Genomic DNA, 26,094 nt, shown 5'->3' with positions numbered 1-26,094 from the left:
CAGGGGGGTTGGACTAGATGGTCCTTAAGGGTCTCTTACAACTCAAATTATCCTATGGTTCTATGATTCTATGATTATTTTGCAGCACAAACCATCCAAACTGTTAGCACGGCATGAATTTAGCAGCCAGACCTAGATGTGTGTTCACATCCACTTGGATCAGCAGGACTTGCAATACATATAGGCAAAGGGCACTGAAGAGATTGAAGAAAACACTGCTTACCTTACAGAGAGCAGCAGCACTCGAATGTCCTCAGATAAACACATAAAATGCTTTCTGAAAAATACTGGGTACATCAAAGTGGGTAATTCATATTTCTGAAGAAAAAAAAGACATATTTTTAAAAAGACATTAAGATTTCAAAATCCACATAGTTTTTGAATACAGGATGTGTCACTGAACTTTCCTTGCTCATTAGTGTTTTTCAGACTAAAACCATGTTTATTTTTCTCCCCTGAATGAAACCTTGAACAGCCTACTATGAACAGCCAGAAAAGAACACCCGCTCAGCATTCCCCTAAATGACTTTCAGGAAAAGGGGGTGTCCCTGCCCTGCACCAGGAATCAGGCAGAAAGGTTCAATCAGAAACCGATTAAAGCTCCAGACTCTTCATGGCAGCTGTGGCTGGTGTCAGCACACAGCAACTCCCTGGGGCTGGAGCAGAGGGAGGAAGAAGTGAGTCAGGCTGCCTGATTTTGTCTTCCTGCAACCTGGTGGCAAGGAATTATTTTTGGGAGCGCACAGCTGCTGTTACATATGACACTGGCCCATGTTTGAAAGCAAAGACACCTGCCTAACAAGTGGGATTTCTGCGTGGCTGTGGGAAGATGTGATTTTTCTATCCCTGACAGACATATCCATGGCAATTTATCCATCCGTAGTGGCCGTCCATTTTGATAAAGATCCTCTGCGCCCAAAGATGGTTGGGACCCTAAATCTGCATGGCAGTGCTCATTCATGCTCTGGCTCTTACTGCAGAGAGCTGCCACGTGACACTTCTGGCATCATTAGTCCTCTAATGAGGAGCAACGATTGCTGAAGGTGCTATGACAGTCAACATCTGGCCTTTTATTCATGCTCCACTTCCTTTGAATTTTCCCTGTCACCTTCCCACCACATGAAGCTGCTTCAGCCACAGTGCCCTCTTCCCACAAACTGTCTGGGAAAGATCCCCTACCCAAAGGCTCCCAGATCCTGCCATCTCTTTGGGCCTCACCCAAGCACAGACCTGCAGCCTTTGGGAATTCAGCTGGTTCAGCCAAAGCCCCCACAGGTTTCACTTGCTGGGTGGCTGACAAACCTCCTTTGAGACAGGCTGGGCATCCACCTGCATATGCATTGCCTTCACCATCAGGATGCTGGTTTGTTGGAAAGCAGCAGCTGGGTGCAGCCAGGTTTGCCTCACCAAGTCGGCTGGTGGAGGCCAAGGTGACAGACTGAGGCACAGAAACTGATGTTCTCCAGACGGCTGGGCTCGCTGCTGCTACTAGGGAGAGAAAGAACAGACTCTGACTGCATGCAAATTTAATTGTGAAGCCTTTTAATGGATTTAAATGGGTTTAGCTATTCCAAAGCAGCTTTCATATATGCCTCTCAGTGGCAGAGTGTGCAGACCTCTGTGGAGAATTTGACTTCACACAAACCGGCTTTGTTGGTTTGTTTGTGCAAGGATCTAGGCATTTTGGTTGTTAAAGAAGCTTTAAAACACTGCTGGCTGCAAAGCAAAGGAGCCCATTCACCAGAAATGGACAGAGGCAATAGCTGATCTGTCAGATAAGAAAGTTTAATTCAAAATATGATCAGTCTTGCTCCAGGCTTATCACACAGAATTCTCTCTCCCCAATTATCTCTCGAATGAGAGATCTGTGCTCTAGGATACAGAGAAAATAAGTACCTTTTAGGTGGAGGCAGAGAACAATTGGGTCACAGCCTTCCCCAAAAACTTAAACCAGTTAAGTCTATTACAACATCCAGTAGTGACAGCAGAGAAGGCCTCTTCTGGACTGCACTCACTGCCTAGATGAGCCCGTGCTGCTCAGCCCCTGCAAAGGCTGTGTTCATACCACTTCTCCACTTCTTCTCAGGACAGCCTCTCCCAAGTCTGCTGGGAGGCTGCTGCTGTCTCAGTGTAAAATGAACAGCTTTTTCATGCCGGGCTTATCTCTCGCAGCCATGCTGAGCCTGGCAGCTGTGTTGACCTTTGCTACATTTGTTATTGTTCAGCACTTAAGTAGTGCCATAAACGTACACAGCTCTTTACAAACACGAATACATCATTCCTGTTCCAGAGAAGGACCCTATCAGTTCAAAAAGGGCTGTGCCACGAGAACAGCCAAAGCAAGGTTAATGAGTTATTCAGGCATGATAGGAGAGAAGCCAGAAGCGCGAGGACCTGGGTGATTTTATTGATCCAGCTGAGCTCAAACTAATGCCACTCTCACTTACTACCACCAGGAAAAAAAGCTTTCCATAGGAGGTCTTCCCTACTTCCCCTGGCTGTAGCAGGTAATGCTGAAGTCCTGTGACCCACCCTGGGGCAGTCCTCAGGGCAGGGAGAGTACAAGATCCCAGTCTGTTTTGAACTTCTTTGTCTTTGCAATAATCTCAGTGTAAAAAGCTGCTTTGTGCTCCTGGTGCCCATGTGTTCTGCCCCTGTACTTTTCTTTGAGCAGCACAATGAGTGTCCTGGGCTGAGACCTTTTCATCTTTCTGGAGCTCAAGCATTTGCGGAGGTTCACTTCAGGTTTCAGAAGGATGCAGTTTTGCTGTGAATACTGAACAAACTGTAGTGCACAATTACCTACAAATTGCCATCAGATGGAAGCTGATTACAGTAAATAAGAACTGAAGAGATTGTAAGGAAGCAACCTGAAAGCAACAGAAATGAAGCTCATTTATGTTTTCTCAGCCTGCCTCCAGCAGTTTTGTTGCATATACACCATATCTTCTACCCTGACTGAAATACAAATTGCTTCTATGTGGGAAGGTCTAGTGTGAACTACGAATACCATTCAGCTGTAGATTTGGTAATCATGTACTTAAAATGTGATATTCAGCCAAAAATTAGGTTGTCAAGCCAACAAATGAAAGGGAAACACTTTCAATGTGCAACCTGATGTATTCGTAGGTGTCCCTGTTCATTGAAGAGAAGTTGGGCTAGATGGTCTTTTAAGGATCCCTTCCAAACCAAATGATTCTATGATCTATGACTCCCCTGCGGGGGAAGCCCTGACTGCAGGGTTGGTGTAGGGGGGACTCTGGCCCCTGACCCAATCCCCTCACACAGAGATGGGGTGGGCTGTGCAGGCATCACAGCAGGGAGCATGAGGAGAACTACCAGTAGTGAGCCCCAGGTTGAGCTTGAGCAACACAGCAGGGCCACCTTGTACAGCTTGCCCTTTTATGGCATTATTCCTCCAGTGCTGCAGAGCTATGAATGATCTGAAAGTCATTATTTTCTTAGTTGCTCGCTGTGACATTGTGGACATATTGGTGAGGAGCGACAGGAGTGGTGTCACTGATAAAAGCAACAAGATGTGTCTTCTAAAAAGGATGAAATGTTTCAGCTCCCAGGGACAGGAGGCAAGAGGTAAAACAGCCAGTGGTGAGGGGTGAGTGTCTGGTAGGGAGTGAGTGCTTTTTAACATTTACAGTACAATGAAGAGAAAACACCCTGTGCTGCCTGGCATCTGGTTGGCATCTGAGTGAAGAACGCAACTTGTTCAGCTACTGCAGATACCCCACATTCTGCTCTACCCTTTCTCAACCCTTCTCATTCACAGCTGTCTGCAGCCACCTCAGTGCTGAGGGGGCGCGCTCCAAATGTGAGGAAATGCAACACTGCAACAGACATCCTAGAGCAAAACAGACTCTGAAAGCTATAGATTTGTCTCAACAAATGTTAATTCTCTTTACTGATAGCTCCAATTTAAAGTGACAGGTTTTAAAAGGATTTTGGATCTGACTTTCAAAGTGATCTGAACTACATTTTATCCCCTTTGGGCCATGACAAATGCAGAAGCAGTGTGATGAGCACTGACTTCAATCTTGACTCAGGCTCGAGTAGGATCACTGTGGAGACAAACCTATCAAAAAAGCTGGAGATATTCACAGTGCTTGCATATAGAAGTTCCTGTCTCTGTTCGGAGGGTGAATAGAAGATCCTCATGTATATGAATTAGAGGTTTTGTTTATTTATTTATTTATGATCACTTTCCTGGACAGTAAGTGCCCTGGGAACCTATAGCTTGTGAAGGGAAAATTTTTGTGGAGACTTTCAGCAGAACTGTTCCTGCTGAAAGTTGAGAAGAGGAAAGACAAATGATCTCATAGAGAATCTCCTAAACAATGTTTTTTTGTACTTTCCAATTTGGTATTTATTATTTTGCTGTTCTCATATCTGGATCTTATACTACAATTATGACACTATGATGTCCCCAACTCCTCCTCAGCAAATACTCTGCTCCCTCAGATGTTTCTGCAGTTAGTGAGCAACAAAGGCTATGGCATCTGACATTAATAATGAAGCAACTGCTAGGAAACACCCTGTCACACCTAATGCTAGAAAAAAAGCAAACACTGCAGTGTGGGCCACCCTGTGCTGCTACTCACCATGCAGAAGGCTGTGGTGATGCAGTGGCATGAGGGGCTTGTGCAGCCAGGCTGAAAGCAGGCAGTGTGCAGAGGAACAGGGATAGAACAGCCAGGCATGTTTGTTCTGGGAAATGTCACATGGGTTCATGCTCCAGCGTGAGGAGATGAAGGAAGCTCGGGAGAAAAGGGCAGTATGACAAGCACGAGTCCTCCTCTTGTTATAAACATGACCCATGTAGACAAGGTTCACGAGCAGTGGGTATCTGACAGTTTCAAGCAGGATGGACAGAGCTATGCAGCAGAAATCTCTTGTGCTGCATCACCAAAGGGGCCAGGCATCAGCTGGAGCCAGACAGCACCAAGCTCAGATCTCCCCTTGTATAGGGGTCTCTTGTCACAGTTTTTGTTACTGGGTCAGCCAATGGCTTCACTGTAAGTAAATAAGTATTTACTTACTTTAGTATTTACTTACGTTATTTACTTATTAAGTAAAAAAGTATTTCTTTGCAGATTTCATAGTTTTCAGGCATTAGAAAGTAAGACTCACACACTCTATGGGTTCCATTTGAGAACTCCTAGCACACTTTAGGAGAGAGATGTATTTGATGCAAAAAAAGTGGCATATTTAGAACTTAAGATTTCTACCCAGAACTTAATTTTGGAAATCATTGTAATCATAGTGAAACCACACATAACCACACCTAGCATTCCCAAGGTGTTGTGACTGATGGGAAAGCATCAGTATGTCATAATCCCAAGGTCAGAGCTCAGATCTGCAGTTTAGCTGCAAATCTTCAAAACACATTATTTGAAACAGCTCTCTGGTCCTCAAAAAGCTAACTAGGTGACCAGCAAGTTGTTTACTCATCCACAGTTACTTAGATATATACTTAAGAGCATGTAAAGCTTTTGTGCTATCATTGCTGTTCCACTGCAGATTACAAGCACTGATCTTGTTATTGCTTACAGGAAATGCAGCTGAGACTTTTTCATAGTGTTAGCATAAAGCTAGCTATCCACGGGCAGCACAGGAAAAGTTTTCTTAGGGCTTCTCTGTTCTCCAGGAGTTCTGTGCATTTTCTGTCTTTGGTGTCATCTGCTCACAGAGGGGGCTGGGATTGCTACTGGCAAAATTTATTTTCTTTTCCTGTTTAGGAGAGAAACCACATTAGTAAAAGATTACAAAACTTGGGTTTCTGTGTATTTTGATTACAGGAAACCAACTGAAAAAGCTTATATTACTATATGCACTATTCAGCTAATACAGTTGTATAAATATTGGGCAAGCTTTATCTAGTTTTCTAATGTACAAAACAGACCAGGAAAAAAATAATCCGAAGGGAACCATCTGCACAAAGTTCTTGAAACTTACTGTGCTTGCAGTATTTTCCTTCTGGTGCCTATAGCAATGGTTTGATCCATCAAAGATATGCATATTCAAAGATCTGTCTCTCCTTTGATGTTGCTAAATACGGTCTTCAAATGTGAATGAAATTGTTAAAAGCCCAAAGGCCATCTACTACCAATCAGTTCTCTTCATTTTATCAGTCCTCACATTGAGTCCAGACTCATATCGTTATCAAAGAAAAAGCTGAATTATGAATTATGGCATAACATACCCTGGGATAGATCTTTACCAGTAGAGCCAAAAGATTACTTCAGTCCAGGTAAGTGACTGAAGCAGGACTGAGACAGCAAAATGAAGGTATGTGCTACAGACTGGTAGGTCTCCTAGGACATGTGCCACCTCTAGGTTAGCAGCTGCAGAGCCATGCCTGAACAAGTGAGCCACAAAGCCAACTTTGTTTCCAAGGTACCCAGAACCTGCCTCGTGTTCAGCCAAAGTGGAGGTCTCAGAGAAAGGGGGCTGTGTCTGCAAGCATACATCAATGCGTGTACTTGTGAATGGGATCCATTCGTTACAACGTAAAATAATCTTACAATTTTATAAAGCTTTAAAAAAAAATAAATCAGAAATTGATACAACAAATAGGATGAGAATTAATGGCCTTAAGGTGTGCCAGAGGAAGTTCAGACTGGATACTAGGAACAATTTTGTCTCAGAAAGAGTGGTGAGCCTGGCACAGGCTGCCCAGGGAGCTGGTGGAGTCACCATCCTTGGAGGTGTGCAGAAGAAGGGTGGCACTTAGGGACATGGTTTAGTGGGCATGGTGGTGATGGGTTGATGGTTGGACTAGGTGATCTTAGAGGTCTTTTCCAACTGGAACGATTCTATGATTGTGCCAATGGTTTTGAGGTTCCGCTTGTTTCTTGTTAGACTCCTAACTAAGAAAGAGGCCTGTGTTGGTTCTGCTGCTCAAAGTGACATAAACACTATTGATGGCACCAAGCAGGACAGATGATTTTATTTTAATTCCCTATCTGCTTCCAAATTTCTCACCTAGTACCAAAAACCAGTGGGAATTAGTAACTGAAGTGATTGCACAGGCCTGTGAGTACCATTAATAAGTAACTAACAATTTCATTTCTATGAATAATTTAAAAAACTTTCATGTTCAAAACAGATTTTACTCTGTATTTGGAAATAGGGTAAGCTACCTGGAGCCTATTCGGATGCCACCAGAAACTCATGAGAAAGCTAAAAATATTCAGGAAGAAAAAAACCAACGAGTTCAGTAGATGCAACTAATCTATTCCCATCTTAAGGGGATTTGTGAAGAAATCTTTTCCCAATTTACAGCAAAAAAGTTCCAGAGGATGGAGAAGAGTGATAACACAGTGCTGATAGTTTTTAAAAGACTGTCAGCATGAATAACGTAATATATCTCAACATGAGCCCTAGGAAAAATGATAATGGGAAATAATAATGAGGAATCATTGCAGATAAAATCTGTTTGGTCCATTTCAGCTGTCATACAATGATTACAGCATGTATCTTACCAGGTGCAAAATAAAAGACATAGAGAACTTCTTTAGTCTATCAGAGAATATAAAATAAAAATCCTTCCTGGAAGGTAAATCCAGACGAATTCAATCAGCAATTAGGACTACATTCTTACTAGTAAAAGCACTTACAGGGACAAACTGCTTGCAAAAGTGAAAAATCCACTTTTTCATTATTCCTTCCAGGGCAAGCTGGATTCACCTCCTGTGGCCATTTAGGGCCCAGTGGGTCTCTACTTTGGAGGCCTCCCTCTATTGCCTTATGAGTGCTGATTTAGTTCAGATATTGGGAGGCAAGATTTTACCCACGATGGGTGAGGCACTGGCACAGGCTGCTCAGAGAATCTGCCCCATCCCTGGAGGTGCTCAAGGCCAGGTTGGATGGGCCCTGGGCAGCCTGAGCTGGTGGGGGGTAGCCCTGCCCACGGCACGGGGTTGGGGCTGGGTAGGCTTTGAGATCTCTACTGGCCCAAGACATTCTAAGATTCCATGAGTGTTTTGGCACTGAATGCTTGCTGTGTACAGCCTCTGGAATTGGGCAGGTGACAAGCCAATCTGCCTTGGCTTGTCTTCATCGTGGTGGCTTTTGAGCCCTCATTTTGTAGAGTGAGGGAGGATAGCAGAAAGTAGAGGAACCCTAGACAGTCCTACAGCTTGGCATGGGTACTGAAGTGGCAAAAAACCTGAGTGCTCTGAGAGTTTGGACATCCCAATATCATAGCTAATGACACTCATAGCCTATTAGGGTGCTCTTCTTCCCAATATAGGCTGGAGATCAGCTTCAGAGGGCATACCATCACTCATTAACTAACAGTATTAGCAAATAAATACCGTTAACCACCCGAGGAAAGCTTCTCCCTTCCCACCCCAGCATTTGGTTTAATAGATGCTGGGAGAGAGGCACAGAGGATAAGAGATTTACTAAGACCTCAGAAGAAAAGATCTTGCCAAGCTAGGTAAAATTGCTTAGAAGGTTGTTTTAAATAAAATGTTGCTTTAAGTGCCCCTAGGCAAGATTAGTGTCAAATACCATCAAAATGCCATAGAAACAGTAAGAGAGTTTGCTAAATTGTAAACAGCAAGATGAAATGCACCTTTCTCTGCACAGTGGGGAAGAAAAGGAACCAATCAATAGCAGACTAATGAAAGTATTGAACAATTAAATTGCCTCTGGCATTACAAACGAGGACTGCAGCTAAGTGTACATCTAAAACTCAATTTACAAGGTCAGAAGAGGACTCATTCAGCATACAAAGTGACAGAGGTATATTGAGAGTAACTGAACAAAGACTTACATCTTCAAAAATCATGAAGATCTTCAGTTTGTTTATCAATATTTTTATCACTTCTCTGAGTGAAGATGTACCATTCCAAGAAAAGAAATGTGAAAAGAGTGTTTCCAAGAAGTTTCCAGTTCAGATGTTCATTTTAAAAAAAGCAGCTTGACAAAAAGTTACAGAAATGTTACTTTTGTTTTTAATATTTTTCCCCCCTAAACAGGTGCTGTTAAGACTTGAAGTTAAAACTATTTGCAAAGTATTTTCAGCTTAAAGAGAAATGGAGAATGCCAGTGACAATAAGGAAAACTTTCAACTAATCCAGCCACAAGCAACAGGACTTCTGTTATTTGCTTATCCAATCACCCGTTGTTAACTCTAAAGCAGACTTTCCAGGATTACTAATTAATGGCATTTGTGATACCTGGAGGCATAAGACTATGGCATTTGTTTAAAATTTCTTTTGAACACAAAGACAACCACACTCCGCAAACTGAAGTTCAACATTTTTACTCTTGTAGATGAGGAGCAGTACACTGTGGAGCATGTCTCAATATAAATGCTGTGGTTTAACCTGTCAGGTAGCTGGCCATTACTCAGGCTAATACAGACAGCCTAATAGGACAGAAAAGGAAGGGAAAAGTATTATCATTAATAGCAACAATAAAAGAATATACAAAACAAGTATTGCATAAAGCAGTTGCTCACCACTCATTGATTTATGTCAGCCAGTTCCCAAGGAGCAGCAGCCCTCCTGACTAACTCCCACATGATAAGGAACATTCCTTTGGCCAGTTTAGGTCAGCTGTCCTGGCAGTGTCCTATTCCAGCATCATGTGCACCTCTGGCTCCTTGTTGGCAGGACAATAAAAGAAGTTGAAACATCCTTGGCTTTGTGCAGCACAGCTCAGCAACAGCTAAAGCACCAGTGTGTTACCAACCTTATTCTCATCCTAAATCCATAAAATATCAGCCACTATGAAGAAAACTAGCCCTATTCCAGTTGAAATTAGTGCAGAATCTTTCAATTTTTTTAAAATTTATTCTATTTTTTTTTTTTTGTACTGCCAAAATAGCAGGCAGCATTGCCACTATACTTTGCAGATGCAGAAGTAGGCCATGGGATGAGTCTTGGTTCTATATCTGCGGATCCAAGAAGGGGATCCTATGAGAGGTCCCTTGTGAGGATGTAGCAGCTTCCCCCTCTAAGAAACAGAATATCTGGAGAGATTATCTGATATTAGAAGCTCAGTCTTTATTCTATCCTAGCTATATTAATTTTGTAACTGAATTCTAGAATCACTCCAAGACAATGCTTTCACAGCAAAAATAATTCCTGTCTGAAAAGTGGAACTTAATAGTGCAAAATAGATTCAGTAGGACAGAAAATTGAAAACAGCTTTCTTTTTGAAGGCCAAAATAAATCTTCTTGTATGAAACAGTATTAAATATATATCTTCTGTATGTGGGGTTTTCTTTTTCTTAAATTCTGTCTTTCTCATCCTTATTTTCTGCCTCTCAAATTGTCAAAGTCAAAATACAGTCATGGGGAAATGAGTGTAGATCACATCTATTGTAAATGCTTGCAAGATTCCTCATATTCTCCCTCATGCAATGGAGTGCTGTCTGACTGTCACATAATTTCACCTGTATGAGCCTTAGCAAAGGATGAAAGGGGAAGCACATCCAATGTGGCTTTCACTGGTAGCTCTCTTATTATTTACAGCCTGAAGACGAGCTCACTCTGCTTGGCAGCTCTGATCAATCAAACTGTTCATCTGAAAGACTTTTTTTGGAGGGGGAAATAAAGGGGGAAAGAAAAATGTGAGCAGATTTTCCCAAAATAAAGACTTTCCTTTCAGGTGTTCATTAAAAAAAAAAAAAAGAAAAAAAAGAAAAAAAAAAAAAAGGATGCTGAAAAACTTAAACTTGCTGAAAAATACAGCCCAAGGTTCTCTTTCTTGAGAGCTGAAGTCGGTAACTGCATATGACCTCAGCTATTTGAGCTTCTCACACACCAAAACTAACTAATCCATATCAGTTTTGTAAAAGTTGTATTGATTAACCCAGTTTTCACAATATATTTTGACACCAAGTTGACACCAAGGCCATTAAAGCCTTTCTACTGGAAGCATGTTGTATAATCATTCAGAGCCGCTGGCAACAGGTGCCTCTTCTTTCTGCTTGCTGTTGAGTCTTTACAAGTGGTCTAATAAATAAATAAATAAATAAATCCTGGAGTTGAAAGTAAAATATAAATGAAAATCGTGGTCATCTGCAGCTAGATGAGGTGGTGCTTACCTACAGGTGATGAAATTTGCAGCGTGGCACCTTTTTTCCTCTGAGATGTCCCTGCAGCACAACAATCACTGTGAAAGCCAGCTACCTGAGCACGAATCATTTCTGCTTGACTCAGACCTAGAATGGTGTGAAATGACCAAGGTGTTGAATGCTCCTCCAGTCCACTGCTTAAATTACCTCAGATCCCAATGACTGGAAAATAGTAAATGTGATATCAGTATTTCATAATACCCTCCAGAGGAATTTTGAAAACTACAGGAAGTTAAATCTGCCTCCTGTATGGAGCAGATTAATAGTAAGCATATTAAAAAATAGAATTAGTGCATTTATAGATAAATATGTAAGTTATAAAAGGAATTACCTTTAGAGTAAAATCTGTTGGAATAATTTGAAGATATCAACAAACACAGTTAAGAATTAAGCAAATCACTTTAATAATGTATCTCCTCATAGAGCCTTAAAAAAACTAGGAAATTACGCATATAAAATCAGCAAATAGAAAATCAAATAGCTGTATAACTCCATAAAATGTCTGTAACTGAACATTAAAAAAAACCATGAAGTATTAGGAGAAAAAGTTTGCTGGTGACACTGAATTATTCACAGTAGTCAAGTTATAAAGAGTTGTAAAAGGATTTTGAGAGAACATCAGTAGATAATGCAGTGGTTAATGAAATTCAATCCTGATAACTATAAATTACTGCACGAAGAAAAACTAACTCTAATTACACAGCCACAATAATGTCGTCTAAATTACCTATTACTCAGGAAAAACATCTTCATATTGCTATGAATAATTCCTCTACTCAGCTCTAGTGAGGATACACCTGTAGTGCAGGGTCCAGTGCTGGGCTTTGCAGTACAAGGAATGACAGATCTACTGAAAATAACCACCAAGGTGATGGTGGCTCACTTGTCTCACTGAAGGTGTAGAGTAGGGAACAGAGGAAGGAGAAGCCTCCTCTGGGCATGGAGCCCTCATTATTGATGTGCTTGGTTACATTCCCAAATAAAAGAGAAACAGCAAGAAAATTACTTGTGTTAGTAAAGAGCTCTAAATCAAAATAAGTAGAAAAGGATGAAGAAGGATAATTCTTTGTGCCAGTAGTGGGAAAGGTCCTACTGAGGTGAGAAAATCCCCTCAGGCTTTTGAAGAGAAAACTGCACGTACATATTATCACCTCCAATAGGCTATTCTGAATTTACCAAGTCTACAATTCTATTTTTACAGGTAATCTATTTGCAGTTTGGTAGTAATGCCTTTTTTTCCTGTAGATTTTCAAATTTATAGTACAACAACTTTCCAAACCCCAAGAAGTATGGGTAACAAAGTTCACAGCTTTCAAAAAGTTGTTGATTTAAAAGGTTAATTTTTTTTGTTGTTTTTAAAAACACATTCAATAATTTAATATTTTAGAAGAAATGGAAACCATGCCCTCTATTCTTCATTACTGACACTCTCGACATTTGATAGGAATAAGAACTTAAGAAAAATCAGACGAAGGGTCTAGAGAGTTAATACACCATATCTGAGGCTGGCAGATATCCAGAAAGAAGTAGAAAATGAATAAGAATATGAATTATTTTTCTTCCATCAATACCCTCCCACCTCCTAGCTAATTTTACAGTTGCAGCTTTACTGAATTGGAGATGGTTTCTGCATCAATCCACAGCAGATTTCCCTTCCAAGTACTCCTCCATTAGGCCCCTTGAGCCACATAAAGATTTTCCATTAACAACAGCCTTCTGCAGTGGTTTCCATAGGTCAATTATCTGTTGCACGATAAACCCCTTCCTACATTTATTTTGAGGCTCATTCCTGCCAGCTTCTTCTGATGCTACTCATTGTAACACAGTTTACTGAAAGGGCCTCAGCTGTTGAAGCATCAAAGAATAATATGTCCCTAGATGGTTGCCAAGTGTTTGAAACAGATAATAATAATTTAAAAGAACTTGAATAGGAAAGGCACATAAGAGGAAAGGAATATGAATAATACCTACTCAATAATACCTTCTCTCCATTTAGCAGATCTGGTACGTAAAGAAGAATCAGACTCTTCTGCTAGCTGTGGTAATGCTATTCCACCCCCAAACCAAGTGGAAAAACAAAAGTGCATCAGGCCTGAATTTCAATTAGAATTAGCTTTCATGTGACATTTCTCCTGACCTAACAGTGCTGTAAGAACACTGTCTTTCAAAATATATCTGCAGCCAAAAATCCACTCTATGCTAGCTGTTCTGCCCAACGTACTGCATTTCATCCTCTGGCCTATCTGAAATGCATTAGACCTGAGAGGGTACAAATTACCCAAACTTCTCACCTGTGACAGGGAGATCACGCTAATAGTACCTTATTCACTCCAGGCAGAACAGTGTGACTGCTTCTCAGCCAGTGGCCTCTCAGTTGGCCGGGTGGAAAGGATTTGCACTCTCCTGTTAGAAAACCAGAACTGCCCACCAGTTTGCTGCTATGTCATCTCCCTTACCCAAGAGCCAAACGTTTCTGATCCAGCACGGTAATAAAAAAGATAGCTGACAATCTAAGTATTTAAATGCTTTGGGCAAGGCTTGCTATGTGGTGATAAGGACTGCGATATAATTTGCGTTTTGCCATTTCCTATGTATGCCGTGGGTATTTGTTTATAGCAGGTGTTCCCAAACCAGGCCCAGCAGCATTTTGCAGCAAATCTCTACTTTGCTGACAGGACAATACCAAATAATACTCAATTCATCACTGTTAAACAGAATTGCATTCCTCTCTAGTTCATTAATTCCTTTATGCCACCAACTGTCTTATTATTCTCTCCTTATGTCTTTTCATTTCCACTTTTTGTAATCAGACTTGTAATCAAATCCTCCAGCTCCAGACGAAAGCTCCCACTCTCGAAATCCCTGAAAGGCTGATTGCTGGAAACTGGGAGGATCTGCAAGGGAAAGAAACACTCAGCTGCCAGTATTTAAGCAGCTACTGCAGCTTATTGTCACAGGTGGATTTCTGCTTTAACTCATTTCTTATGTTTGCATGAGCAAAGTGTGTTTGTAAACTTATGGTTTGAAACAATGTGTTTTTGCATGAGAACTTGATGTGCAGAATACCAGTTAGGGTAAGATCATATTCTCACTTGGCTCTGAAATGCTTTAGGCAAGGAAACTCAAAAATGAAGAAAAAAACATTTCCTCAAGCAGACTCAAAATGTGACGTTTCTCCAATATTTTGTTTGTCATAGGAGCTGGGCTGATTATTCACACATAATTTTGTGCACATTGATTTTTGAACTCATAAAACAGTAATGTAACTTACAGAATGAATTTTTTAAGATGTTTGCAAGTCCACTTCTCCATTGTTTAACTGTATTTGCTGCGGAGGTTCAGAACAGAAGTGCTTACTGTTAGCCTGAAACTACTTTTGTTTTTGTTAAGTGCCCCATCCTGGATACATTTTTCCTGCAGACAGTTGGGTGAAATTGTCTTGTTTGGGTGGCAGTGGCAGTTTTTAAGTACTACTCTAAAATAGACTGATTGGACCACTACTCCTGCTGCTGCTAAAAATTCTCTATTGTTCAATCAGCAGACCAGCCTATGAACAACTGCCCAATAAGTATTTCCTGGTTCAAGTCTGGGATTCTGCTCCTATACCCTTTCTCTCAATGCAGAAACCTGAGAGATAGAAGACCCTTTAGAAACTTGCTTTGATTTGAAATCAGTTTTGCTGACTTTGTTGTTTCCTAGCCCACGTTTGTTTAGCTTTTGGGTGTGCTGCCAATCTGAGTTTCTTTTTCTCCTACCAGAGAGGGGTGGGAAGGAAACACCCCCTGGTACCTGCACTTTTCTTCTTGTGAAGGCCTCTGTCACCACAGGGGAAAGTAAAGGGAACACAAGTGAGGATGTGAACCTAGTTTCATGCATGGCCATGTACAAGTCTCAGCAGAAATCATGAGGTGAGACTGTTCAGCCTGTGCTTTGTGCACTATCCTAATGATATATCTGCTTACATGATTAATAAAATATCTGGATAGTTACTAACCCATTGGTAAGCTTTTCTCTCTCTAACTTACAAAATGGCTTTTAAAAAAGTTTCTTAATTCATTTGTATGATTTTCAGAGTAAGTACTGGTAGGATACAAAGCTTCTTTAGTATGGGGCAGAGCAAGTCAGCCACGGCAAGGTGTTCACTGCAGCCCGTGCTGGGCTCGTGTACTTATTTTTAAACTGTTCTTATACAGATCCACACACAGAAATAACAGAGACAGTTGGGGATGGATTACATAGAGCAGCTGCATGTGAGCATTTCCATGTAGCTGCATCAGAGAGACCCTTCATGGTGACTGCTGGAAAACACAGGGGCAAAGTGGACTACATAAAATATGGAGATTTTTGTGTGTGATCAACGTCCATCCCTCAGGGCTTCTGACTGGTTTTGTCCACATCTCCTATGTCATCATGGCCAATCTCCTGGGGCCAGCTGCAGCAGAAGGAATCTTCTCTTTGGCAAAGAAGTGGGGTAAGGAAGCACCCAGCATTTTGGCAGAGCAAAGCGTTAAGGGATTTCTTCAAAGGATAATGATTAACAAATGTTACCAGTGCTCTGAAACCTCCTTTTCCTAATTCTTGCAAGGACCAACTGGAGCCTGGAATATTAATAGTAATGTTAATGCACTCACGTATTAACTAACACAGTGTTCGGTGGAAGTGCCTGCTGGTAGCAGAAACAGCTCTGCTTAGTGCCCTGGCCCTGACTACACCACTGGCTGCTATGCAGGTACAGGTGTTCTGTGAGGCAGGAGCAGAGGGATGAGGCCCCATGGTGCAGGCTGTGACCTTCCCCTGACTCCATGGCTTGGCATGGCTGGCCCAGGTGTGGGTACTGAACCTCAGGCTGGGCCACACACCTGCATGCAGGTCCAAGTGTGGCTGGCTTTCCTTCTTTTTTTGCTCTCCTGCTGGATAAGAAGGTGCTTACAACTAGTCTGAGCTGTTGTACAACACAGGGTATGGGGAAGTACAGGATCCTGATGGCATCAGTGGAGACCCCTCACCTCCTGCCCCATGCCTGCATGGCCATTGGCAAAACCTCTTTGTGACCGGTTGAAGATGCCCAAACTGAGGCAAAAGAGAAGTGTTGAGTTACAATCTATTTGTGTTCACCTTCCCAGCCCTGGTCATCCTGTGCTGGTGGAGTATGTTCACTCAGCATGATAGGACACATCTTTGCTCCTCTCCACAAAGACATGAGGCCCTACACAGAGCCCTTTATTCTCTCTTCATGACCCTGGTAGGTTAAATGACTACAGCAAAGATCTTTGCTTTGATCCTGCAGCCTCCAGGCTCTGTTACTCCATCAGATCCCCCAGTGCAAATTATTATCTTATATAATTAATTCACATTGGTGATCCAGAAATGCTACACAAGTAAAAGAGCCAAAAGGTCAGCCAGTAATTATGAAGGAGAATCCCCATAGTGACCACGGATATAAGTGGTCTTCCATTAATTTGAAATTATACAGTAACAAGACAAAATGACACAAACTGCTCTGGGGGTTCTCCACACATGCCTTCTTTAGTGGGACTCACTAAATCCAGTTATGTCTAGTAATATGTTTATTCTGTGCTATTTTCAAAGTGGTAAGTCTTCATATACTGAAAATGCAAGAAGTGCCTAGTATAATATTAAATGATGTCTCTCTGAACAGTGTGTAACTTCATATCCTTTTCTAATGTTCCTTTAAGATACAAGTGAAGTGAGTGTCCTCTGTATTTTAGCCCCCTTCTAAAAAATTGCCGGATACACATGTAAAGAGAATGTTAGATAAGTTACAATAAACATTAGTTTGATGAACAACAGTTCTATATGCATGCTCAAATTTAATACTAAAAGCAGCTTCAGTTATGTTCCCATAGAAATTTTTTATATTTTTCATATAATGGGACAATAGATAGCTGTCTTGCACTTGCAGATTTGCCAGGAAGGGTGAAATAATAAATATCTGCATTTACTTAAGAATTAATCAGTTTTTTCATTTTCCTATCTTCACTTCTGAAACTTTGTCTTCATCTTTGCAGTATTATTCTTTAGGTACATTGGTCTGGCAGTTCTATACACAGACCCTTTTTTAGCAGTCATTCACTGCAACCAGGTGCAGTAATGCATCTCATTTTATATCATAACGGTCTTTTAATTTGTGTAGTTATCATATTTGCCTGGTTTTGTAGGAATTGTTAATTCACCTCCCTACACAAAGAACAGACATTTCATTTCCTCTTGTATTCTGTACATTACAAGCATAATGTGACACAACTGGCAATTTGATGCTGCATCCACTTGTAAGCATTTGGTTATAAATATGCTCTTAGAGAAGAGAGATGTGTTACTGCTGTGCTCTGTGCTGCTGCCCTGATGGCTGGGAGCACCTTAGGACTGTAAGATCATTCACACAGAGACTGCATAGTTACCTGTGAACATTTAGAGATTTGGCTTTGAGTTCCAGACGCAGAGCTTCAGTAGACCTACATTATGGAAAAAAAGTCTTAATAATTTAAATTACACATCCTGCTTCTTTGCTTCTCCAGAGATCTTTTACTTGAGTGTGCAGATTCAGTCTCAGACTACTTTGTCTCTTCTTAGGGGTTTACCCTTAGGATCCCTCATATCACCTCACTACGGTATTCTTCCAGAGAGGTATTTCACACCAGGGTGATCATTTAGCTTTTCCTCTCTGATATATTTGATGACTATACCTATGATTGGAAAACATGACCAAAAAGAGTGACATTTGCCTCTACAGTGCATCTGAGTGACAAACACAGGTGTGCCCCCCTCAGCTGACCAGGCACAGAGAACACTGTCAGTTTTCTTCATTTCACCACTTATTCTTCTGAACATTTTCACTCATCAAAGCTCTCTTACTCTGGCAGCTGTTTTGCTGGCAGCTGATGGCTTTTTACCCTGACTTTGTTTTCCTGTTACATTCTGGTTGTCTGAGTTATGACTGAAGTCAAATCATGTCAGTATCTGTTATTTCTTCTTCTCTTCTGAATGTTTCAGTGTCTGAAGTTCTCTGTGTGGTTGAATAAAAAAGAATAAAAAAAAGATTTCCAGAAGTGCAACGCTTTCCGTGACTTGTAATTCACAGTTGTAATTTTCCTCAAAACCCAGAACCTCCAGAGTAACCTCCATCCTCAAAACATCTCTTTCTTATCTGAAAGAAAAACTTTTATTTCAAATAAGCTTCTGCTGAAATCTTCATGTATTGTTTGTTTCTTAATCAGCTCTTCTAACTACCTTAATTCTCCACTTCTGATTAACCCCAGAGGGGACTTGAATTTCCAGTAATGAAGACAGGCCCTTGGAAAAGGTAGTTCCCCATTCTAGTCACTGCATTTTGAATCTGAGAATTGTTAAACAAAACCCAAACACTGTGGGAGTGGAAAGTAGACCCCAGCAGTCAGACATGCTGTGCCAACACTTGCTTATCAATGCCAGCATGCCCCCTTTGCTATGCCAGGAATGGCAGCCGTATCTCTTTTGGTTTTCCTATATACTGTTCTAATTACTGAGCCACTATGAGTGTGTTTTACTTCTCAGCCCGGCTGTCTCTCAGGACTGAATTTCATTCTGCACAAATGTTCTCATTATGAAGACTTAACTTGAGGAGAATATAAATGAGAGGATGAGTGCACGCTGAGAACTTGCTTATCCAGAAATTGTATTGATCAAAGGAGTGGTGGAGTTAAACACACACCAGCATTCATGTGCTCTCATTTACTGAGTTCAGTTAGTTTCCTTTCCCATAAGAATGGTGTGACTCTTGGTCTCTGAAGCCAGGCCAATTTCATGATTTTGCTTAACTGAAAGTACAAATAATTTCTAAAGAACCATTATACTTGCCATTAGTATGAGGAGTCCTTTGCAAGCAAGGTTCCCACCATGCTCATACATCAAGCGTTATGATTATATGAAACCTCACGGAGGAACTGAAATTCCAAAAGGTGCTCACATATGAGGCCACCAGGTGAGCCTGGCTGGGAACAATTTCCAGAAGGCTGAAACACTGCTGCTTCATCTGAATGCTTCATCTGACCAGCAGCTGAACCACCTATGGCTAGTTTCTAGGATGTGCATCCCTTGGAAGCTGCTTTCATCCAGTGGTTTTAGGCTGCTTCAGGCTCCAACAGCAGCCACCTGTAGAGCAAGACAGCCTCCTCTGCCCCCTCCCACTGTAAACCAGATTGGAAGTGGCAAAGACACAGACTTCTTTGGAATTTCAGTGTCTACTTTTACCCTCCTCTGCAGAGGGAATTGCCAGTTTAGCTTCTCCTTTTCTAAGGCTCAGACAACATGTCATTATAAGCTGGACAGAGGCAGGGGGCATGCACAGATAAAGAGCTGCCTTGAGGAAGACTGCACTAAACAAAACCTCAGGTGAGGAGCAACGCAGCCACAGGTGTCCAGCAACTCATCTCCCTCTGAGGCCATGGGATCCACTCCTGGCTTCCATTGGGCCAGCTCTGCTTCTGCAGCTGGTGTCTCATCTGCAGAGAAAAAGTGTCAATTTACACTTAATTTCACCAGCATATTCCCAGGCACAACCGAATTTAAAATGTGCATGTGCATTTCTACTGAAGTTCAATTTACAAGCTCTCTTGAGTGTGGTGGCTTCAATGCTTTTGTTTTTCCTGCTGGCTGGTTGTAGAAATCTGTAGTATCTCCTCAGGGCTTTCACAAAATCAGAATTCTAATGAGAAGATATACGTCACATCTCTACATTGTCATAAAAATGGAATGGTATCATTCTCGTTGCTAGAACAAAGCATGGCTCACACACTTTGACTGCTCACTGACCCAGTGTGGCCTTTAGGCTGAAATAGTATACACAGAAGTGTGCAGTCAAAAATCATGAACGTCCATAAATTCAAAAAATGAGGTCTCTTAAATCCTAATTTCCAAGTTGTATAACCTTAAGAAGCATTTTTACCATTGAAAGCATCAAAGTTCAATAACTCTACCACTAGATACAATGTATTATCCAAAGTATATTCCAGTATCTGTGTATCTGGATACTCAGTGCCTGAATCACTCCTGATGTTCCAGTCCCTGTTTAGATTTGTATCACCCTCAGCCAACACAAAAGCACCACTAAATGGTCTCCCAAAAGCTTCCTGCACATTATCTGCTGTGTTAGTCTCCTTGCAGGCTGAGCATCTTCATGCCATGTTCACCTATGCTTTGAGTCATTCTTTCTAAAATAGTCTCTCTCCCCACATCAGTGAATTCATGTCTGTTATCAGGACTTAGACATGATTTCAGGAGTCAGACATGACAATCCTTGTGGGTCCCTTGCCAATTTGGGTTACATTATGATTTACTAATCTCTCTCATTACTCCTTCAACCCCTAACACCTCAGTTCAGCAGTGCAGACAATCTATGGCATGGGTTGTTGAGGTATCAAAAGTATGGCTTCTACTCGGAGCAAGTGTTGATATCAGACACAGTTCCTCAGAGCAACTCGAAGAGATCCAGCCAGACTTGGAAGCTGCTTTGGAACCATCACAAACATCTCCATAGCCAGCAGTACAGAAATAGTGTGGAGGGTAAACTAGAACTGAGAAAAGAACATGGACACACTTGCACCATCAGTTTTTAATACCAACACTTTCCCAGAATAACCTGTTGTATGAATCCTTCTTTGGTTTTGGCTCAAAGCTTGCTTCCTGAGGTACTTCTTGTGGTAAGACTGACTTGTCTAGGAGATGAGCAACGGGTGTTGCCGTGTGGCAATCAACTGTGTGGACAATTTCACATTTGAAAGCATTTCTTTGGAGCTGTTTGCCTTCAGAAGAAAGTCCTCAGGGCTGTTTACTGGCAGAAGATCTGGGATGTGACCAAATAACTTCAGCTTGCTGTGGGATATTGGGGGATGATATCATTGTATCCTGTGAAGGCAAGATACAAGTTGGCGCCTCCCAGCTCCCTCTTATCTGCTGGCAAGGCCTGGAAGATGGGAACAAAGGAGTTTCTGCTGAGATCCCAGAGCCAGAAGCTACCACTCCAAAGAGAGCTGACTTGGCCACTTTGGATGTATAAATAAGTTGGTACTACCATTGAAAAGTTGCCATCATTGCCGTGGTCACCGCTGTCATCAAAGGAACACCCGACAACCCACCACTACTGAAGATCAATCACTGAACTACAAACCACGCTAGATCCATGGAGGTGACTATCTCCCTCTTGCTTCCTATAAAGACTCCTTGCTTCTTTCCTATCTTTTCTATTGCTCTTCTTCCCTTCCCCATCACCCTAATTTGTAATAGTGTCCGCCTTCCTCTTCCCCATCTCCCTGATTAAGATTTGTAATAAACTGGTCGGACCAACATTTGAACTGTTGTTTCTTAATCTCATGCCGGGTATACAGCTATCAAAGAACCCCCTCTCCCTCCTGTAAATTGGAGTGAGACACCTGTGCACCATTACCTCAAGACATTCTTCCAAAGAAGCACTAAAATAAAAATCAGAATTGTTGTCTGAAGATACAGGAGGAAGGCAACATATTTTTTCTGGGACATGCTGTTATGCTTCTGAGAGCTTCACACCTTTCTACACGAGGTTTGGTGTCTGTGCACCTGCACTCTAAAGTGTTCACTCCACTGCCAGTGGCTACAAAAACAAAACAAAACAAAAACAAAAACAACAACAAAAAAACCCAACCCCAAAATCAAACAAAAACATGTATTTTGTTGTTGTTGTTGTTGTTTTTAACCCTATTTCGAGCCCGATTTTGAGTAAATTAGTAGTGCTACCTTGTAAAACAAACAAACAAAAAAAAAAAAAAAAAGAATTTTAGAAGAAACAATCCTAGAATCACAGAATCACTCAGGTTGGAAAGGCTTTTCAAATGCTTTTGAAACAAAAGCCCTGTTTGCTTTCATGGGTCAAAACACCTCAAAATCAAGGATGGGGTCCAGTTTCTTTGATATGGACATCAGTGTCTCTTAGATGCTCTGGGGTGGCCTCCAGCCATTCCTGATCCAGAACACATCTCCGTAGAGTTTCGCTTGTCATATCCCCCATACCAGGACACCACAAATGACACCAGGTGGCCAATAAGTCCCCTAAGATTTACTTTTTCAAGCTTCTATTCTTGATGATGGCCATAAGTACTGTAAATGTGTGGAGTCTCTAACTATCAGATCACCTATCAAAGTGTCTGGACGTAGCTTCACTGAAACATCAATTTCTACAGCTTTACTTGAAATTAGTGGATTATTTCTGCTGTGCACAATGATACAAAAAGGCACTTATTCATGGCAATGACTTGTGTGGATGAAAGGGAGGTGAGAATCTGAGACTCAGACATCATACAGTTTTTTGTTTTCCTGCTTTGTGTTGCCATACATAAGTTGTATTTAAATTACTTGATGCCATGGTAAATAGATATCTCCAAATGAAGTAGTTCTTGACAATACATATCAGATGTCAAATCAGTTTGATATGACCAAGAAGATTTTATACAGAGATACAACAGTTACAGCTTCTCTCTCCAGTTTTAGGCATCCTGTAGAATAAGAGGACATGCTGGGCTCAGAGAAGCACAGTGCAGAAAATGATAGGACTCACCTGTGGAAGTTTGGATTTTTATATGCAGCAGGATGCCAAAATGTTTTTGTTTTTGTTTTTTTTAATTATATTTGAGACCACTTGTTAAATTCAAACTTAATTTTTCAAAGATTGGATGTGAACCTGAAGGAAGTTGTAGCAGTACCTCCTTAAATCTAAACCCACATCACCTGAACCCAGTTTTAAAGTTTCATCATTTAAAATCTTGCCTTGGAAACTTTTCAATGAAATTAGCATTTAAAGGAAGACAATGTGGTAACTGGTGGCTTCTTGAAACAGCAATGACTTGGGATTAGCTTATCTGCATAAATTTTTTCACACGATTTCAGCACTCAGACTCCAGATCAGTGTTTTGGCTCTAGACCCATGAATCAGCTCCACCAAGCTGACTATACGAGCAATGGTTCTGTCACTTTTATTACTTGCAAAGCACTTCATTTTATTAAAGTCTATTTGGAAACAGGTGAAAACATACACAGTGCAAAGGAAGAAATACTTTATTGCGAGCGTGGTTTGAGAAATGTATAACATTTCAGAATACACTGTTATACACTCAGTGAGGGAAAAGAATGTAAGCCATGAAACATGAGATAAATGATCAGTGCTTGATATCAATGAAGAATATGCACACAGCTGTTTTAACAGCACAAAATTGATACCAACCGCAACATGTATGAAATAGCTTTTATCACCAGAGGCAATTTTAAACAACGTTCATAGAAAATGCAAATATTGGACCTACTCCTGCATTGTACATCCAAAGCCTTTCTGAATCTTGCGGGTATATGAGAGGAACAGTAAGAGCAAACTGACACACAACCCCAGGCAGCAGAAGGCAGAGATAGAAGAAATATCACAACCCGAACGCATAAAACACTGTTCTAAAAAAAAAGAAAAGGCAAATACCATCAAGGAATATTATTATTTTCAGAAGATCTTAATTGCAGCATCCTGACTCCATTAAAGCCAGTAATGTTTGCCATTGACATTAGCGGAGCCTGAATTTTATTCTGAAATTTGAAACATTCTTGTGGTAGTGTAAACATCTGCAGAAACAACATATCAGCATCTACACACATATTCAAGTGCTGTTTTTTAAAAAAACAATTAAAAATAGACAGTGCTAACCCAAAACGCTGGTACACATATAAAAGGCAGAGAATTAAAAGACCTTTTTCCAAATACACATTTTAAAGTATTTAAAAGCATCCATTTTTTTAAATATCCATATATCATTGCTAGAGAAAAAAATCCATGAGAAAAGTCTGAAGTATCTGCAATGATAAAGGAAGGGCACAGTGTTTGTTCAGATTTATTTGAAATCAGTAGTTTTCCACTTTGGAACCACGATGTATCCCTGCACATTCAAGTGTGTTTCAAAGCAGTGCTGAGGAGCGGCTGTATTTAATGATGAACTACAATCCTTCTGTGCAAATACTTCAGCATTATTCTGCAGGAGCCATTGACACCCATTCGTATTTTCAGTAAAAAAAAAAAAAGATGAAAAGAGAAAGGAAAATTTCTTGAAATACTTTTCATCTTCAAACAACCTGATGAGGGTCTTCTACTACAGCAATTTACAATCATTCATTTGGAGATCCAGAGTTGATATAACTTTTCCATTTATTGTTAGGGTTGTGCCCATCTTCAAACAGTTCTTTTCTCATTTTCATGCGGACCTCAGGCGTGGATAACAGCTCCTTTATTTGACTCAGCCCGGATAACAGGGCCTGTGTTTCTCTGTGCAAAGCTTCCTTTACAAAGTCTGCTTCATGGCTCTTTCCTAGAGAAGAAGAACAATATAACATTTTATAATAACTAACGTCACTTAGAATCATTAATGTACAGAGACAGAGACCAACCATATCTGTTTCGGACAGTGTTAAGTGCTTTTTCCCCATATTTTTTTATAAAAAGGTACTCCATCGAAAGAAAACACACAGTTTGCATCAACAACAGTTACCAAAAATACAGAACAGAAAGGTGTCACATTTCAGAGAAACTCCTGCTATGTTACATACTGTGTAATAGTATCTGTGACGAGTACTGGTAGTGGTAATTTTTAGCTTGGGATGCCTGCTGCTGACTTTGCAGCCCCATGGCAGTGCCAGGCTGCGCACAGGGCATTGTTTCCACTTGTGGCAAGGCCTCTTCGTGCCCATTCCTTACGATCCAAAAGGCAAACACAGAGAACTCAGTTCTTCTTCAAAAGCAAGGGAGGGACTCTTGGTATTAAGAGCCCATTGGAGACTGGAGCTGTTTCACCATTCTTGTCCTTTTCCAGCATTCAATAGATTTTCAGCAATGCAAGCGCTTATTAGACCAGCAGGCAGTGTCCCTCGATTTAGAACAAACTTCTGATAAGAGCCTCTCAGAGCAGAGTGCCTGTCACCCAGCACCGCTCAGCAAGTTTCAGCAGGGAGCTGGGACACTTTTTTGCTGTTATTCTTGGTGGGATACTCGCTCCCAGGCTTTTGCACAGTGCTCACTTGCTGTTGCCATTGTTGCTCTCATTCTTAGTGCCACTAGCAGCTTCCTCAGCTTTCAAAGGGCTCCCATCAGTCTGTCTGGCTTTGTTTTGTGTTTCTTCTAAATACTGCTGTACAGCCTTGAGCACTGCATTCTCCACCAGCCTTTTGCTGAGGCTCACGAGCTCTGCGTCATCTGGCTCTGCCGCGTGCTTTTCACCTATGTGTCACAACAGATAAGAGAAGGAATTCATTTCCATGGAAAGAGCAGCTGGAATTGCATCAGGAGGAGCCTCTGGCTGAGCTGGCCATCTAGATTTCAAGTTATTAGACAGTTCTAAGTCTGCCTCTTCCTGACTGTAAAAATAATTTCCCCCTCCAGGAGCTCTGAATCAAGTGTTTCATGAAGATGTACACAGTACATCAGACTAAAAGTATTTCATTTCTCATATTTATTGTAACAGTCCTGTAAGCCACTGGCTAACATTAACAACACCCACTCAGCTTAGAAGTGTGCAAATTTCATTTCTTCTGGTCAGTAATAGCACATGCCTACTGGGCACACAACTGATTTACATTTTAGTAAAATTCTTATGTCTAGCTGCCCCTTTTTCGTGAGTTTGCTTAATAAATTTGAAAATGTCTACCTTTTAATTCACTGCTTAAAATGCAAGTTTGTCACAGGAAAAAAATATTAAAGTATTTGTTTAAGAGCAGGTTAGAAGATACTACTGTTATTACTACTTTTCTTTTAAAACCCAGCACAAAACATGGTAAAACCATTTCCTCCCCCCCGTTCACCCTTCTGTCTTCTGATCTGAAGTTCTGTCACTGAAGTAAGTGCCAACTCTATTCATAGGTATCTACTGATAAAAGCAAAAAGCTGGCATTTCCCTGCATTGAATTCACAGGAATAAACACATACAACCAAGTAACTG

The 26,094-nt window shown here is 41.1% G+C and overlaps 1 protein-coding gene and 1 long non-coding RNA gene across 3 annotated transcripts in view; both read right to left on the bottom strand.

Moving 5' to 3' along the window:
• Positions 1 to 228: 228 nt before the first annotated feature.
• LOC128075116 (uncharacterized) lies at positions 229 to 2,135 on the bottom strand. The gene is made up of 3 exons (XR_008203656.1): positions 1,897 to 2,135; positions 1,231 to 1,488; positions 229 to 318 (listed from the first exon to the last, which is right to left on the bottom strand). It is a non-coding gene; the product is annotated as an uncharacterized LOC128075116 (long non-coding RNA).
• A 21,032-nt stretch (positions 2,136 to 23,167) lies between these two features.
• The window catches only part of AKAP7 (A-kinase anchoring protein 7), a 74,763-nt gene continuing 71,836 nt past the window's right edge, over positions 23,168 to 26,094 (bottom strand). Inside the window, exon 8 of one of the 2 annotated variants that reach the window (XM_052671490.1) lies at positions 23,168 to 24,471. In XM_052671490.1, the coding sequence (XP_052527450.1) occupies positions 24,272 to 24,471 (200 nt within the window). In that variant the 3' untranslated portion in view covers positions 23,168 to 24,271. Of the gene's footprint in view, positions 25,377 to 26,094 lie in introns of both variants that reach the window. The other variant, XM_052671489.1, reaches the window with a different exon arrangement.

Source organism: Tympanuchus pallidicinctus, unplaced genomic scaffold (assembly GCF_026119805.1).
Source record: "Tympanuchus pallidicinctus isolate F22 unplaced genomic scaffold, pur_lepc_1.0 scaffold1, whole genome shotgun sequence".
Classification (NCBI taxonomy): Eukaryota; Metazoa; Chordata; class Aves; order Galliformes; family Phasianidae; genus Tympanuchus; species Tympanuchus pallidicinctus.
Note: the sequence above shows the minus strand (reverse complement) of the source record. Positions and strands in the feature narration are given on the sequence as shown.